Below are 13,490 nucleotides of genomic sequence, written 5' to 3'. Positions count from 1 at the left end.
TTGTTTTTTTAACACTCTTAGACCTTTTAGAATTATTGTTTACTGCGGCCATGTTTGATTTACACCCTTGATTTCTCTGACTTCCACTTTTGCTTTTCTCCTTCCTGTCTTTTGCTTCTATCCTTGCTTCCCTTTCCTCTGTCTCCTTGCACAGGTCCCCAACCCCCTGCCATTTTAGCTTAAACCCTCCCCAACAGCACTAGCAAACACTCCCCCAGGACATCGGTCCCCGTCCTGCCCAGTTTGTACTGGTCCCACCTCCCCCAGAACCGGTTCCAATGTCGCAGGAATTTGAATCCCTCCCCCTTGCACCATTCTTCTAGCCACGTATTCATCTGAAATATCCTTCTATTTCTACTCTGACTAGCACATGGCATTGGTAGCAATCCTGAGATTACTACCTTTGAGGTCCTATTTTTAAATTTACCTCCTAACTCCTTATATTCAGCTTTTAGGACCTCATCCCATTTTTTACCTATATCATTGGTACCTATATGCACCACCACAACTGGCTGTTCACCCTCCCCCTCCAGAATGCCCTGCAGCCGCTCCGAGACATCCTTGACCTTTGCACCAGGGAGGCAACATGCCATCCTGGAGTCTCGTTTGCAGCCGCAGAAACGTCTATCTATTGCCCTTACAATAGAATCCCCTATCACTATAGCTCTCTCGCTCTTTTTCCTCCCGTCCTGTGCAACAGAACCACCCATGGTGCCAGGAAGTTGGTTGCTGCTGCCTTCCCCCGATAAGCCATCCTCCCCAACAATATCCAAAGCGGTATATCTGTTTGAGAGGGGGATGGCCACAGGGGACCCCTGCACTACCTGCCTGCGCCTACTTCTCTGCCTGGCGGTCACCCATTCCCTTCCTGCCTGTGCAGCCTTTACCTGCGGTGTGACCAACTCTTTAAACGTGATATCCACGATGTCCTCAGCATCGCGAATGCTCCAGTATGTATCCATTCGCAGCTCCAGCGCCGCAATGCAGCCTGTCAGTAGCTGCATACACTTCCCGCACACATGGTCGTCAGGGACACAGGAAGTGTCCCTGATTTCCCACATAGTGCAGGAGGAGCATGCCACGGGGCCGAGCTGTGCTGCCATGACTTACCCTTTAATTAATTTAAATTAAATCAATACCACCAATTATTCTATAATTAAATGATATACTCAAGGGCCCTTGTTTCCTAGCACTCCCCGCTACACAACAGGGACCTTAGAAACTATAACCACAAAATTAAGACTTTCTAAACTTTATAAACTATGGCCTAGAAATTCAGTGGGCTTTGCGCCCAGTTACCGCCCAAAGAGGGCTTCTGCGCCAGTCTACAAACTTCGGGCGAACTTCATTGACGCGCTAATTGCGGCGGTAGCCGTTAGCGCTGCGCCGCCACCGATGACGTCATCGGTGTGCGCAGCGCCCCGGTACCGCCCCGACACCGGCCCGACCCCCATCTTCAGTAGCGGCCGCCTCTTCCGTGGCGGCCGCTAATAACATTCGGAGACCGGGTCCGTACAGCAGCCTTAGTGGGGCGCTTTAATGTGGAGGTGCGGCCGGCCGCTTTTTCGGCGGCCGCCTGCCCGCACCTCCTTCCCTGGCCTCCTCCACCCCCCCCCCGCGGCATTGCCGGCTGGTTTCCGGGAGCCCGGCACTTCTCCGTTGTGCCGGGCTCTTTTGCCGGCACTCGCGATCGGGGCTCCGGCTGCTGCAGGCACCTTCCCCTTAAGAGAGGGAGGAAGGCCTGCAGTACCGCAGCCTGCCGCTCCGCTGCGGGTGGCGCTGCGGCCACTAGCGCGCCGATATTCAGTTTCAGCGCCCCAAGCGGGGGCGGCCACACCCTTGAACAGCGGCCGTCCTCGACTTTGGGCGCTGAAACTGAATATCGGCTGGGTGCGAGTGGCTCCGCGCCCAGCGGTAAATTCTGGCCGCCAGCGAGCTGGCGGGGCTATAGCTAATTTCTAGGCCTATGAACCTTAACTGTCAAACTATAGAGTATAAATACTCACCCAATCAGGTGCTTCCTCCTGCCCGCATCACGTTTTGAATCGTGATGTGGCTCTGGAACGCCACCGCTGGTCTGCGAGATTGGTAAGCCTCTGTAAAAAAGCCCGCGAAAGTGAGTTTAAATACCCACCGAGTCTCTGCTCTCACCGCTCCCGACAATGCCCTATGAAAAAAAGCCCGCGAAAGTGAGTTTAAATACTCACTGAGTCTCCGCTCTCGACAATGGCCTGTGAAAAAAAGCCCGCGAAAGTGACTTTAAATACTCACTGAGTCTCCGCTCTCACCGTTCCCGACAATCTTTCGGATGAGACGTTAAACCGAGGCCCCATCTGCCCTCTCAGGTGGACCTAAAAGATCCCACGGCACTATTTGAAGAGGAGCAGGGCAGTTACCCCTGGTGTCCCGGCCAACATTTATCCCTCAACCAACAGCACCAAAACAGATTATCTGGTCATGATCACATTGCTGTTTGTGGGAGCTTGCTGCGTGCAAATTGGCTGCCATGTTTCCTACATTACAACAGAGATTACACTTCAAAAGGTTATTAGCTGTAAAGTGCTTAAAACATCCTGAGGTCATGGAAGCCACTTTCTTTCCTTTCTTTCTTAAAACCTTTGACCAAGCTTTTGGTCACCTGTCCTAATATATCCTTATGTGGCTCGGTGTCAAATTTTGTTTGATAATACTCCTGTGAAGCATCTTGGGATGTTTTACTACGTTAAAGGCGCTATATGAATGCAAGTTGTTGTTGAGTTTTTAACAAATGCGGCCCTAGGTATCGAATTTAATATGTAACACATATTCATGAGTCACTGTTGTCGAGTCCATACGGCTGTTGTGCGGCAAGTTTGCCGCTGCCCTGGGGACAGAGTTTTACCACAGCTGCTTCCAAATTCTTCATGTACATCAAACCCACTATACTAAACATTGGGGACGTATCAAGACTTGAAAGGAGAGAGTAAAGCCTGGATATTGGGGAGAGAGAGTGAAATCCAGTCAATGATGGATGGGATTAGTGCATTAATTTTACTCATTTAAGAGAGAAACTCAGTCATTTATTTTGGTTTAAAAATGACACAGATTTTTGATTCCTGTCAATCTTACAAATAAATACAGCTTCACTTTTTTTAAAAATGGTTTAGTATTTGTGCCACTATAATTGATCATAAAAGACACCCCTTACATTTCCCACCCATAATGACAGACCTCGAAGTTCAATTTGATTTAATTAATTAACATGGAAATGTTTAGGAAGATGCAGCCAGACATTTGCTTATTACAATAATAAAAAAGTTCCTCCCACAATTTTACTGAAAAACAAAATTCTAACTTAGAGCTGCATACAGATAATAAGTTACTATTGTTTTTTCTGCTGCTTCTATCGTTATAAAGCAGGGTATCCTCCAATTTGCTGTTCCTAATGCCATGGGAGATCTACTAGTGTATTAATATGCAGCTTTTGTAAGAAACCCATTGGAGGAGTGATGGCACCATGAACTTAATCTAAGTGGAGGAAGCTGTGCCAACAAATGGTCAAATTCAATGAAGAATGATATAACTAATGTTTTGACCTTAAAGTACTGATCAATATAAGGAGGGAAATGATAATTCTGTTCAATCCAAAGCCCTAAACCCAACTGTGCAGACTACTGGTCATTTGTTTTTAGATGTCTCCTCCAAACATGCAAAAAGCTCAGTTTAAATCTTGCCACAGAAACACACGTAGAATAGTCAAACATCAGTCATCATTTGGAGGCAGAGTGTGACATCGGCAATTTGGAACAGCAGGGTGCCGCAAACCAGATTTTAAAACTGAGACTATGCACAATTGGGCTAAAATTTAAGGAATAAAAAATTCTGCTTTCATTTTTGTTTCATTCGAATTGATTTTCCATGGCACTGCTCACGGGGAGCCAAGACAAATTGTAGTATTCAGTTCAAGCAGGGTTAGCGGACAAGGGGAAAGCTGGAGCAGGTGGGGGCAGACAGGAAAGAGAAGAGAGGCGGGATAGGGTAGAGGAGTGGGTGGGAAGGGGACAAAAAGGGAGGGGAGGGGACAGAGGATAGAGAAGGGATAGAGGATAGGGATGGAGCATTGGGTGGAGAGAGGGAGAAAGAAGTGAGAGGGAGAGAGAGGTGAGAGATAGATGAAAGACCGAGTGGAGATGAGCAGAAGGGGAGGCTTGAAGAGGGAAACTAGGGGAGTGGGTGAAGGTGTGTGGGGAGGAAGGAAACAGGGTCAGAGGATGTGGTTGAAGGGCATGGGGAATGGAGATGGGGAGAGGGAGGGGGTAGGGCAACAGGAGGGATTGGAAGAATGGGGATGAGGAGAGGAAAGTGGGTAGGAGGGAGATGGGGAAGGCAATAGAGCAGATGGACAGAGAGGAGATGTGGGAAGGAAACAGGGATAGAGGTAACGGGGGGGGGGAGGGAATATCAGGCCATAATAAACAGAGCTGGGGAGTGTGCGCAAGGATCAGACGAATGGGCCTAAAACGTGCTTAGCTGATGGGGAGGGCGGCTGTGGCTGATACAGAAGCAGATGCAGGACCAAAAATACGCACACTGGTATGAAATACACTCAGCAGGGTGCGGCATTGAGGCCTGAAACATGAAAATTGGGCAAGAGTGGGTAGAGGACGCTCAAGGCTCACCAATAAGGAGTCAAGCCAGTGCAGAAATTCTACAGCCATAGAGGTGAGGCAGAGAGAGAGGGGGAGGGGTTCGAAGATCATGGTTACTGAAGAGCCGAGAGACAGGTCCAGCAAAGTGCAGTTGAAAACCAACGGATGTGGGGAGGAGGGGGAGCATGCTGTTATTTGATACTCAGAAGGTGGCATTGGGGAAGGAACGACAGGTGCGGGGGAAAGACACTGCCAGAATGGCAGATGGGGGTGGGAGATTGTCAGGGATTTAGCAGCAAAATGTAAGAGAGAGTAAGAGAGAGCCGACTGCCTTCAGGTTTCTTGCAGCGGATGGCTCAGAGTAGGGGGCGAGGCCAGAGGCAGAAGCTCAATCCAAGGATAGATGGAGGAAAAATGCCCAAAAGGGAAGCTCCAGGTTACCAATGTGGGGAACATTTTTACAAAATTTATATAAATTAAAAATTTCCTTCTTACCTTTATTTTGCTTTACCAACATGGCTGACACCACTGGAGCCTCAGACCCTGAGGCTACTCTGCAATGACACTCAGTGGCCAGAGCCTTCCAATGCATGCAGACTCATCAACTCGGAATATAAAATAGCAGCTAATGGGGGCGATTTTTGTCTCGATACTGCCAGTTTACACCTAAAGATGGGGCAGCATCGAGATCAAAACTGCATGGAGGATTGACCCATCGACTTCCTAGTGGGACAGGACAAGTCAGGAGGCAGCCATTTCCAGCGGTATTTATAAGGGATTCTCATTTGCTCTCAGCAAGTGTGCTGGAAAGGTTTGGGAGACATTTTGCTTCTATTACATTGTAGATTTTTTGCTACTTAGACTATTTTAAAATGCTTGAAGTGACTGTAGAAAGTTATGATCTCTTAAGGCACTCAGACAATGCACTTCTTTCTTTGGCAATTGCACTCTGGGTGCAGCACGTGGAGGAGGAGCAGCCACAGGAGAAGGAGCAAAGGGGACTGTCACAGAGTTACATCATCTCCTGCAACAAGATCTACGACCAGCTGTCATAGGCAGCACGGTACTGCCTGTTTTAGTCAAGGTCACTGCAGCCCTGAACTTCTTTGCCTCTGGCTCTTTCCAGGCTGTATCAGGGGCTATCAGCAAAACTGGCAGTCTGACTGATGCCATGTCTGCTAGTCATGCTCATCACATCCTCCATGGACAACCGGAAGCAGTAGGATAGGGCTCCGAGGTTCACACAGATTGCAGGCTTCTCCCAAATCCAGGGCCCCATTGACTGCACTCATATTGACCTGCCTTTATGAATCCCAAGGGCTTCCATTCCACTACTATGCAAATGGTGTCTGCTCACCAGCAGCACATCATGCAGGTCTGTGCCTCCTTTGCCAGCAGCTCCCATGACGCTTTTATCTTGTGTGCCAGCGTGATGTGAAGAGGATCTTCAACATGATGAGGGAGATCGACACTGAAATGGAGGATGGTGAGGAAGCCGGAGGGTCCTAACCCCTGCCTGCATCTAGAGCTCTTCAGCAGCAGCTCACTGAAGAGCACTTCAACTGAATATTCCCTGCTCCCCTGCATTAACAGTCATGTCCAACATCACCCTAGTCCTTCCAGCCTCGAATAAGCTGCATGTGCCTAAACACCAACATTGATATTCATGTCAACTAACATTGCAGGGTCACCAGCTACTTGAGGAACACTCTGCACACAAAGGTTACTTATTGGCTTACACAATGTCTACACACTAATTATCACCCTGGTGTGTGCCCATACTGCCTGTGTTAATTGCTCTCTTATCGACTCTTGTGCTCTTACAAAGTTCTCTCCCAGTGGCTTCAGGATGTGAGGGGGAAGGTTGCTGTCGCTCAGTCAAGGGCTCCTGAGATAATTGCGGTTGTTGACATCTCGGAGCTTGGGCCTGAGCGAGCCCAGCTCTAGACTGCAGCATCTCGGTGGCTGCTGTGGCAGTCTGATCCAGCTGGCTTTCTGGCAGCAGGGCAGGCGTTGGTTGAGAGGGTCGCAAGGGTCCAGATGCATTGTCGCTCTGTGAGAGAGCAACGCGTTCCATTCTCTCTGTGTGACTGCCCCTACTATCAGGCTGTGGAGCAGCACTCCCACTGATCTGTGGGAGAGCAAACTGTAGGATATCCATTAAGTGATTGAAACCCCTATCTATTTGATCTCCCAGGCTGACCAAGACGGAGGAGATGGTGGAGCCGAGTGGCTGAATGGCCCCAGAATAAGCTTTTCTGAGAGATGCTATTGCACCACAGACTCCTGCAAGGAGGGTCCAGCTTCATCATCCACGAAGGTAACTGCATGCTCCATTGTTGACGGCAGAGTGACCATTCCATGCACGAGAACCCCACAAAAGTTGGCAGTGGACTTCTCCACACGCTCCGACATGTTTCAGAAGCTCCCTGACAAGACAGTCCAGTGCATTCAGTAATTACTGGTGCTCGAAAGCATCTTTCTTTTAAAAGTTGTTCCCCTAAAGTCTGCATCTCTGTTCTCTTTAGCAGAGCTAGATCAAGAGCTTGCCATCCAGTGGGCTGTTTCCTAGGCTATCCTTTCCACCTGCACCTGCTCACTTGTGCTCAGTGAATCACCCAACGCATTAGACCATAACTCGTTCACTATACCACGTGGGGTGCCAATTTCTGTGCTGGTCCTTGTAAGGGTGAGGGGCGAGTGATGGTGCATCTGCAGGAGGGTTCTTCCCATCAGTCTGTGCACATGCAGGGCCCCGAGTTGTCTGAGGAGGGAGGGATAAAGGCTAGCATGTAATGGTAAGGGGAAGCAGTAACAGATGAGTGGCAGCACAATACAGCACCAGGTTGTCATGGTGTGCGAGTTGGTGAGAGAAAATGAATTAAGTAAAAAGAGAAAAGGAAGGGATGATGTCCAAACAACCTGCTATGCATGGCTTCCAGACTGACCCTCTCTAATTCTGCGTTACCCGCTATCTGCAAATGATGTCAATAAATGCTTCCTCCACTGGTGTCAGAGTTTAGAGTATACCAGGACCTCCTCCTGTTCTTGAAGTCTCCCTTTGGCTGTGTGCCAGCTTCTTCTTTAAGAGTAGCAGTGGGTTCGTGTATGCCCTGTTGAAGGGTTTTGAAGATGTATGAGGCTATTTTGCACAGTGCACACGATGAGAAGAAGCAGCAGCAAGTGTGCCCAAGAGAGAGAAGTAGGTGTGGGGGCAGCAACAGAAGTGTTCCATTGTGATTGGAGGAGAGGCATGGGAAGTGGGAAGGGTAAGATTGATAGTGCAGGGGCTAAAGTCGGGTGATCCAGGGTTGTACAGAGAGCAAGAGATTTGTGAAAGGGTGTCTTACCATGGCTGTTCTGGTGAGGTCATGAAATACCTTCCTGCATTGCAGCCAGGTCCTTGGAACAATGCTGCTGGCATTGAACTGCTCAGCCACCTCTCCATTCCTGTTGACTAATTTGATGGAATACCAGTCTCCCATTGGAGGAGAAGCGGACATCCTTCTTGTTGCTCATTTGTTCTACAAGCATATCCGTGGCTACATCGGAGAAGGGGCTGGGTCCTGGATGACGGCGTGCTTCAATAACTCGCTCTCCACCACTGAAAAGTGCATCTCCCCTTTAAGTTGGTGCAGGCTGCCTTTAAGTAGCAACTGCCCTGCTCATCCTCCCAAATGACAAGCTGCCTATAAGGAACACAATTAACACCAGCAGCTCGCCTATTTAAGGTTAATGAGGTCGAACCATGAAAATTGATCAGGACCCCCACTGACTGAATCAGGCGGGCAGAGTGGAACAGATGACCCGCCCACCGCTTATACGCCAAACATGAAAATCACCCCCAGTGTGCCGGCAGCTAGGGCTACAGTTAGGGAATTACAAATATCAGCTAAAGCTTTAAGAGGCTTAACAGGTATTGCAATGCCAAAATGCCACAGACAGTTGAAGTTAGAGTTTTCAATGCATTTTGAAATGGAATGTTGTGACCCATCTACCATTTTTAATATTATTAATAATATATTATTGATGAATATTTAACTGAATAAATAAATAGCTTGGTAAAATGTGCGAGGCCCCTTGGGGAGGAGCGATCATAATATGATAGAATTCTTCATTAAGATGGAGAGTGAAGTAGTTAACTCAGAGACTAGGGTCCTGAACTTAAATAAAGGACACTACGATGGTATGAGACGTGAATTGGCTAGGATGGATTGGGGAACGTTACTTAAAGGGTTGACGGTGGATAGGCAATGGCAAACATTTAAAGATCACATGGATGAACTACAGAACTTGTTCATCACTGTCTGGCATAAAAATAAAACAAAAAAGGTGGCGCAACCGTAGCTAACAAGGAAAATTAGGGATAGCATAAGATCCAAGGAGAGGACATATAAATTGGCCAGAAAAAGCAGCAAACCTGAGGATTGGGAGCAGTTTATGATTCAGTAAAGGAGGACAAAAGGATTAATTAAGAGGGGGAAATTAGAGTATGAGAGTAAGCTTGCTGGGAACATAAAAACCGACTGTAAAAGCTTCTAAAGATATGTGAAGAGAAAAAGATTGGGGAAGTCAGGCGTAGGTCCCTTGCAGTCAGAATCAGGGGAATGTATAATGGGGAACAAAGACATGGCAGACCAATTAAATACATACTTTGGTTCTGTCTTCACAAAGGAGGACACAAGTAAACTCCCAGAGATGTTGGGGAACATAGGGTCTAATGAGGGAGGAACTGAATGAAATCAGTATTTGTAGGGAAATGGTGCGTTAGGGAAATTGATGGGATTGAAGGCCGATAAATCCCCAGGGCCTGATAATCTACATCCTAGGGTACGTAAGGAAGTGGCCCTGGAAATAGTAGATGCATTGCTGGTCATCTTCCAAAATTCTATAGACTCTGGCACAGTTCCCATGGATTGGAGGGTAGCTAATGTAACCCCACTATTCAAAAAAGGTGGTAGAGAGAAAATGGGGAATTATAGACCGGTAAGCCTGACATCGGTAGTGGGGAAAATGCTAGAGTCCATTATAAAAGATGTAATCTTAGAGCACTTGGAAAACAGTGACAGGATCGGACAAAGTCAACATGGATTTACAAAAGGTAAATCGTGCTTGACTAATCTACTGGAATTTTTTGAGGATGTAACTGGTAGAATAGATAAGGGAGAACCAGTGGATGTGGTGTATTTGGACTTTCAGAAGGCTTTCGATGAGGTCCCACATAAGAGATTAGCGTGTAACGTTAAAGCACATGGGATTGGGGGTAAGGTACTGACTTGGATAGAAAACTGGTTGGCAGAGAGGAAGCAAAGAGTTGAAATAAACAGGTCTTTTTCTGAGTGGCAGGCAGTGACTAGTGGGGTACCACAGGGATCGGTGCTAGGACCCCAGCTATTCACAATATATATTAATGATCTAGACGAGGGAACTAGATGTAATATCTCCAAGTTTGCAGACGACACAAAGCTGGGTGGGCGTGTGTGCTGTGAAGAGGATGCCGAGAAAGTCCAGTATGATTTGGACAGGTTGGGTGATTGGGCAGATGCAGTGTAATGTGGATAAATGCGAGGTTATCCACTTTGCTGGCAAAAACAGAAAGGCAGATTATTATCTGAATGACAATAGATTGGGAGAAGGGGAAGTGCAACGAGACCTGGGTGTCCTTGTGCACCAGTCGCTGAAGGTAAGCATGGAGGTGCAGCAGGCGGTTAAGGCGGCAAATGATATGTTGGCCTTTATAGCAAGAGGATTCTCGAGTACAGGAGCAAGGATGTCTTGCTGCAGTTGTACAGGGCCTTGGTGAGACCACACCTTGAGTGTTGTGTGCAGTTTTGGTCGCCTTATCTGAGGAAGGATGTTCTTACCATGGAGGGAGCGTAGCGAAGATTCACCAGACTGATACCTGGGATGGCAGGAATGACGTATGAGGAGAGATTGGGTCGATTGGGCTTATATTCGCTGGAGTTTCGAAAAATGAGAGGGGATCTCATTGAAACTTATAACATTCTAACAGGACTAGACAGACTAGATGCAGGAAGGATGTTCCTGATGGCGGGGGAGTCCAGAACCAGGGGTCACAGTCTAAAGATAAGGGGTAAGCCATTTAGGACAGAGATGAGGAGGAATTTCTTCACCCAGAGAGTGGTGAACCTGTGGAATTCTCTACCACAGAAGGCAGTTGAGGCCAATTCATTAAATATATTCAAGAAGGAGTTAGATATATTTCTTAAGGCTAAAGGGATCAAGGGATATGGGGAGAAAGCAGGGACAGGGTACTGAATTTGGATGATCAGCCATGATCTCATTGAATGGCGGAGCAGGCTCGAGGGGCTGAATGGCCTACTTCTGCTCCTATCTTCTATGTTTCTATGTAAAATAATGTTCTTAAAACACTGCAGTCTGGGCAAATAATCTGTTCAACTGACCCTCAGCAATTTGCCAATGACTGAATTTAAGGCAAACTTGGCAGGAATTCTCACAGAATCTTGGGTTGGAAGGTAGTGCACAAAGTATAGAGTAGCATTAACAATGTCACTTAAAATGAAATTGCAAAGAAAGTTTCCTTTAATGGTCTATTCACAATTTATCACTATATTTTCCACTGCATTTATTTTCTCTCAGATTTGGCGACACTTAATCCAAATAGGATATTTAATACTGCAAATACTTTCAATGGCTCCGACATTCTCTATGAAGATAAAATATCTTAAATGCCTTTTTTTCCCCCCCACTCACTGTTTCAACATTCCTAAAGTTAATTATGGACGTAATAGTTTTTTTGTGTCCTTAGAGAATGATGCTACAGAAGGATTGTGGTCACCTCTCCAAGTTTTTGAATACAAAGCAAGTACATGAAAAGTACTTAGCGAGGACTCAGTAGAATAAATTACATTTCATTATATTACAATAGACTAGAATCATTTTGAAAAATATAATCATTGTTATTCCATGTTTGATGTTAAAATGGCTTAAATTGCACATTGAATTCAATCTTGGCTGTGTCATACTTACAGTGAAGGATCTTGGACCAGGTCTTTAAGGTTTATCCCACTTCTATCTTCGGCAAGGTTTCTGAAGCAGCTATCACTCACTGTAAAAGATGAATAGAAAATCACAGTGATATTTCCAAATATTGCCTTCGGACCAAGAATCTTTCTCTTCCTCTTTTCTGTCAACTTTTTCCTTCCCCTCCCCTGAACGCATTGATTCCTCCTGGGGTACAATCTCCTCACCTCCAGTTGACCTCCAGTACCTTACCCAAATCACCAGTCTTCATATGTGAGCTTGGACGGTGAGTTTCAGCAGGGTATTCAACCTCAAGAAGCAATACAGTCAAGACCATGTATATGTATATTCCGTTCCAGTTTTAGGGATAGGGACTCAGCGGTGCTGAAAAAGAACTATTGTGGTCCTACCACCTACCCCGTTTCAACCTTTGCATTAGCAACTCACTAGCTTAACCAGATAAGCTACCATGGAAATCCTTCAAAATGAATGTAAGCCAACTGAAAACCAATTATATTTCAACTGAAAAATAAAACTGCACTGAGAAGAACTCTTTTAAAAGATGTTAGAAAGATTAACAAAAACATTCTGATGCTTTTCAAATCTATTTAAGTTGATGCAGATGCATTTCAGTGACATCTGTATACAATAATTGATGTAAGAAAACTACTAGGCACTTGGTCTAAGCGTTAAACAAAGCTTTAATCAACTGTTTTACAACATGGAGGTCTAGTTGTGTCCTTCACTAGTTCCTGTTAAGAATGTCCTGCGCAAGCTGGGCCCGTGCCCGAGTATTTATACTCTCCCTGGACAGCGCCACCCGCAGGCCGCTCAGTTGATTCATGTCAATAATTGTGTTTGGAGTTTTCAAACCAACAACAGGTTTGCCAAATATACTTTGATGGTGATAGTGTCCTTTAAGAATGAAGTGTGCACTACATTTAAATAAAACTTGCTTGGAGGAGTTAGCAGCAGTAGAGATAGTCATAAACCCAGAGTGATTTCACCATTGAGTCATTTCACTAGGGTATGTTAATTGTGATCCTCTGTTCTGTCAAACCTGGTAACTTCTCTGAACCAATTCCCCAGTGATCGAGAAGTTCAAAATCTGTTTTGGTATTGACAAAACTTGCAAAATAATTAAGTTTTATACACAATCTGGAATATTACTAAGCGGCACATATACAAGAATCAAAAAAAGTGCGTCTCATATCTATAAGAGAGCAAGAGAATTGACTTTGTAACATTTTTTTAAAAACGCACTGAAAATTACACGGCAGTGATTTCTGGGATGATAGCTAGAACTTCATTTATTTTTGCCCTTTCTGCATCACAAACAAGTCCTATGACCAATGTGAAAGAAGGATACACCTCAATTGCAAGTAACATTTGGGCCTTCACGAAACAAGGCTTCATCTTTTGCAAACACTCCCAAGACTACAAGCATCAATAAATGATTTCTTCCTCTTTTATTCAAGTCAGACAATAGCCATCATATAAGGGTCCAGGGAAGAGTCGGGTAGAGGAGGAGTGATTCCCCCCGTGAACAATGGCCAATATATGTTCAACTTGAACTTCAACCGAAGAATGAGGGAGTTCATATGAAAGGTTCATGGATTTCTTTTTCACCGTCATTCAACTGCCTCTGCTGATTCGCCCTCTTCCCCTTGCCCACCATTCCAGAGTTCTCCCCAAAGCTGCACCCGCTCCAGCCCCACATCCCATCTCTCTCTAATTTCTCCTCCATCGCCTCGCATCCTCTCCAACCTTATCTCATCCGTGAGACTCACCTCCTGCTTCTTCAACCCATGTCCCACTGAACTATGAACCACCCAAATTCCCTTCCCACCCGCCATG

At 46.1% G+C, this 13,490-nt stretch overlaps 1 protein-coding gene across 1 annotated transcript in view; it reads right to left on the bottom strand.

Annotated features, from left to right (window-relative positions):
- LOC147109517 (gephyrin-like) overlaps positions 1–13,490 on the bottom strand; it is a 513,341-nt gene that overhangs the window by 234,890 nt on the left and 264,961 nt on the right. Inside the window, exon 4 of the mRNA XM_086002318.1 lies at positions 11,640–11,718. Coding sequence (XP_085858444.1) covers positions 11,640–11,718 — 79 coding nt within the window. The remainder of the gene's footprint in view (positions 1–11,639; positions 11,719–13,490) is intronic.

The sequence above is a fragment of the Somniosus microcephalus genome, chromosome 12 (assembly GCF_052327205.1).
Source record: "Somniosus microcephalus isolate GS21.2 chromosome 12, FLI_Smic_1.0, whole genome shotgun sequence".
In the NCBI taxonomy this organism is placed as follows: Eukaryota; Metazoa; Chordata; class Chondrichthyes; order Squaliformes; family Somniosidae; genus Somniosus; species Somniosus microcephalus.
The sequence above is the reverse complement of the archived record's forward strand: the minus strand, read 5'-3'. Positions and strand labels throughout refer to the sequence as shown.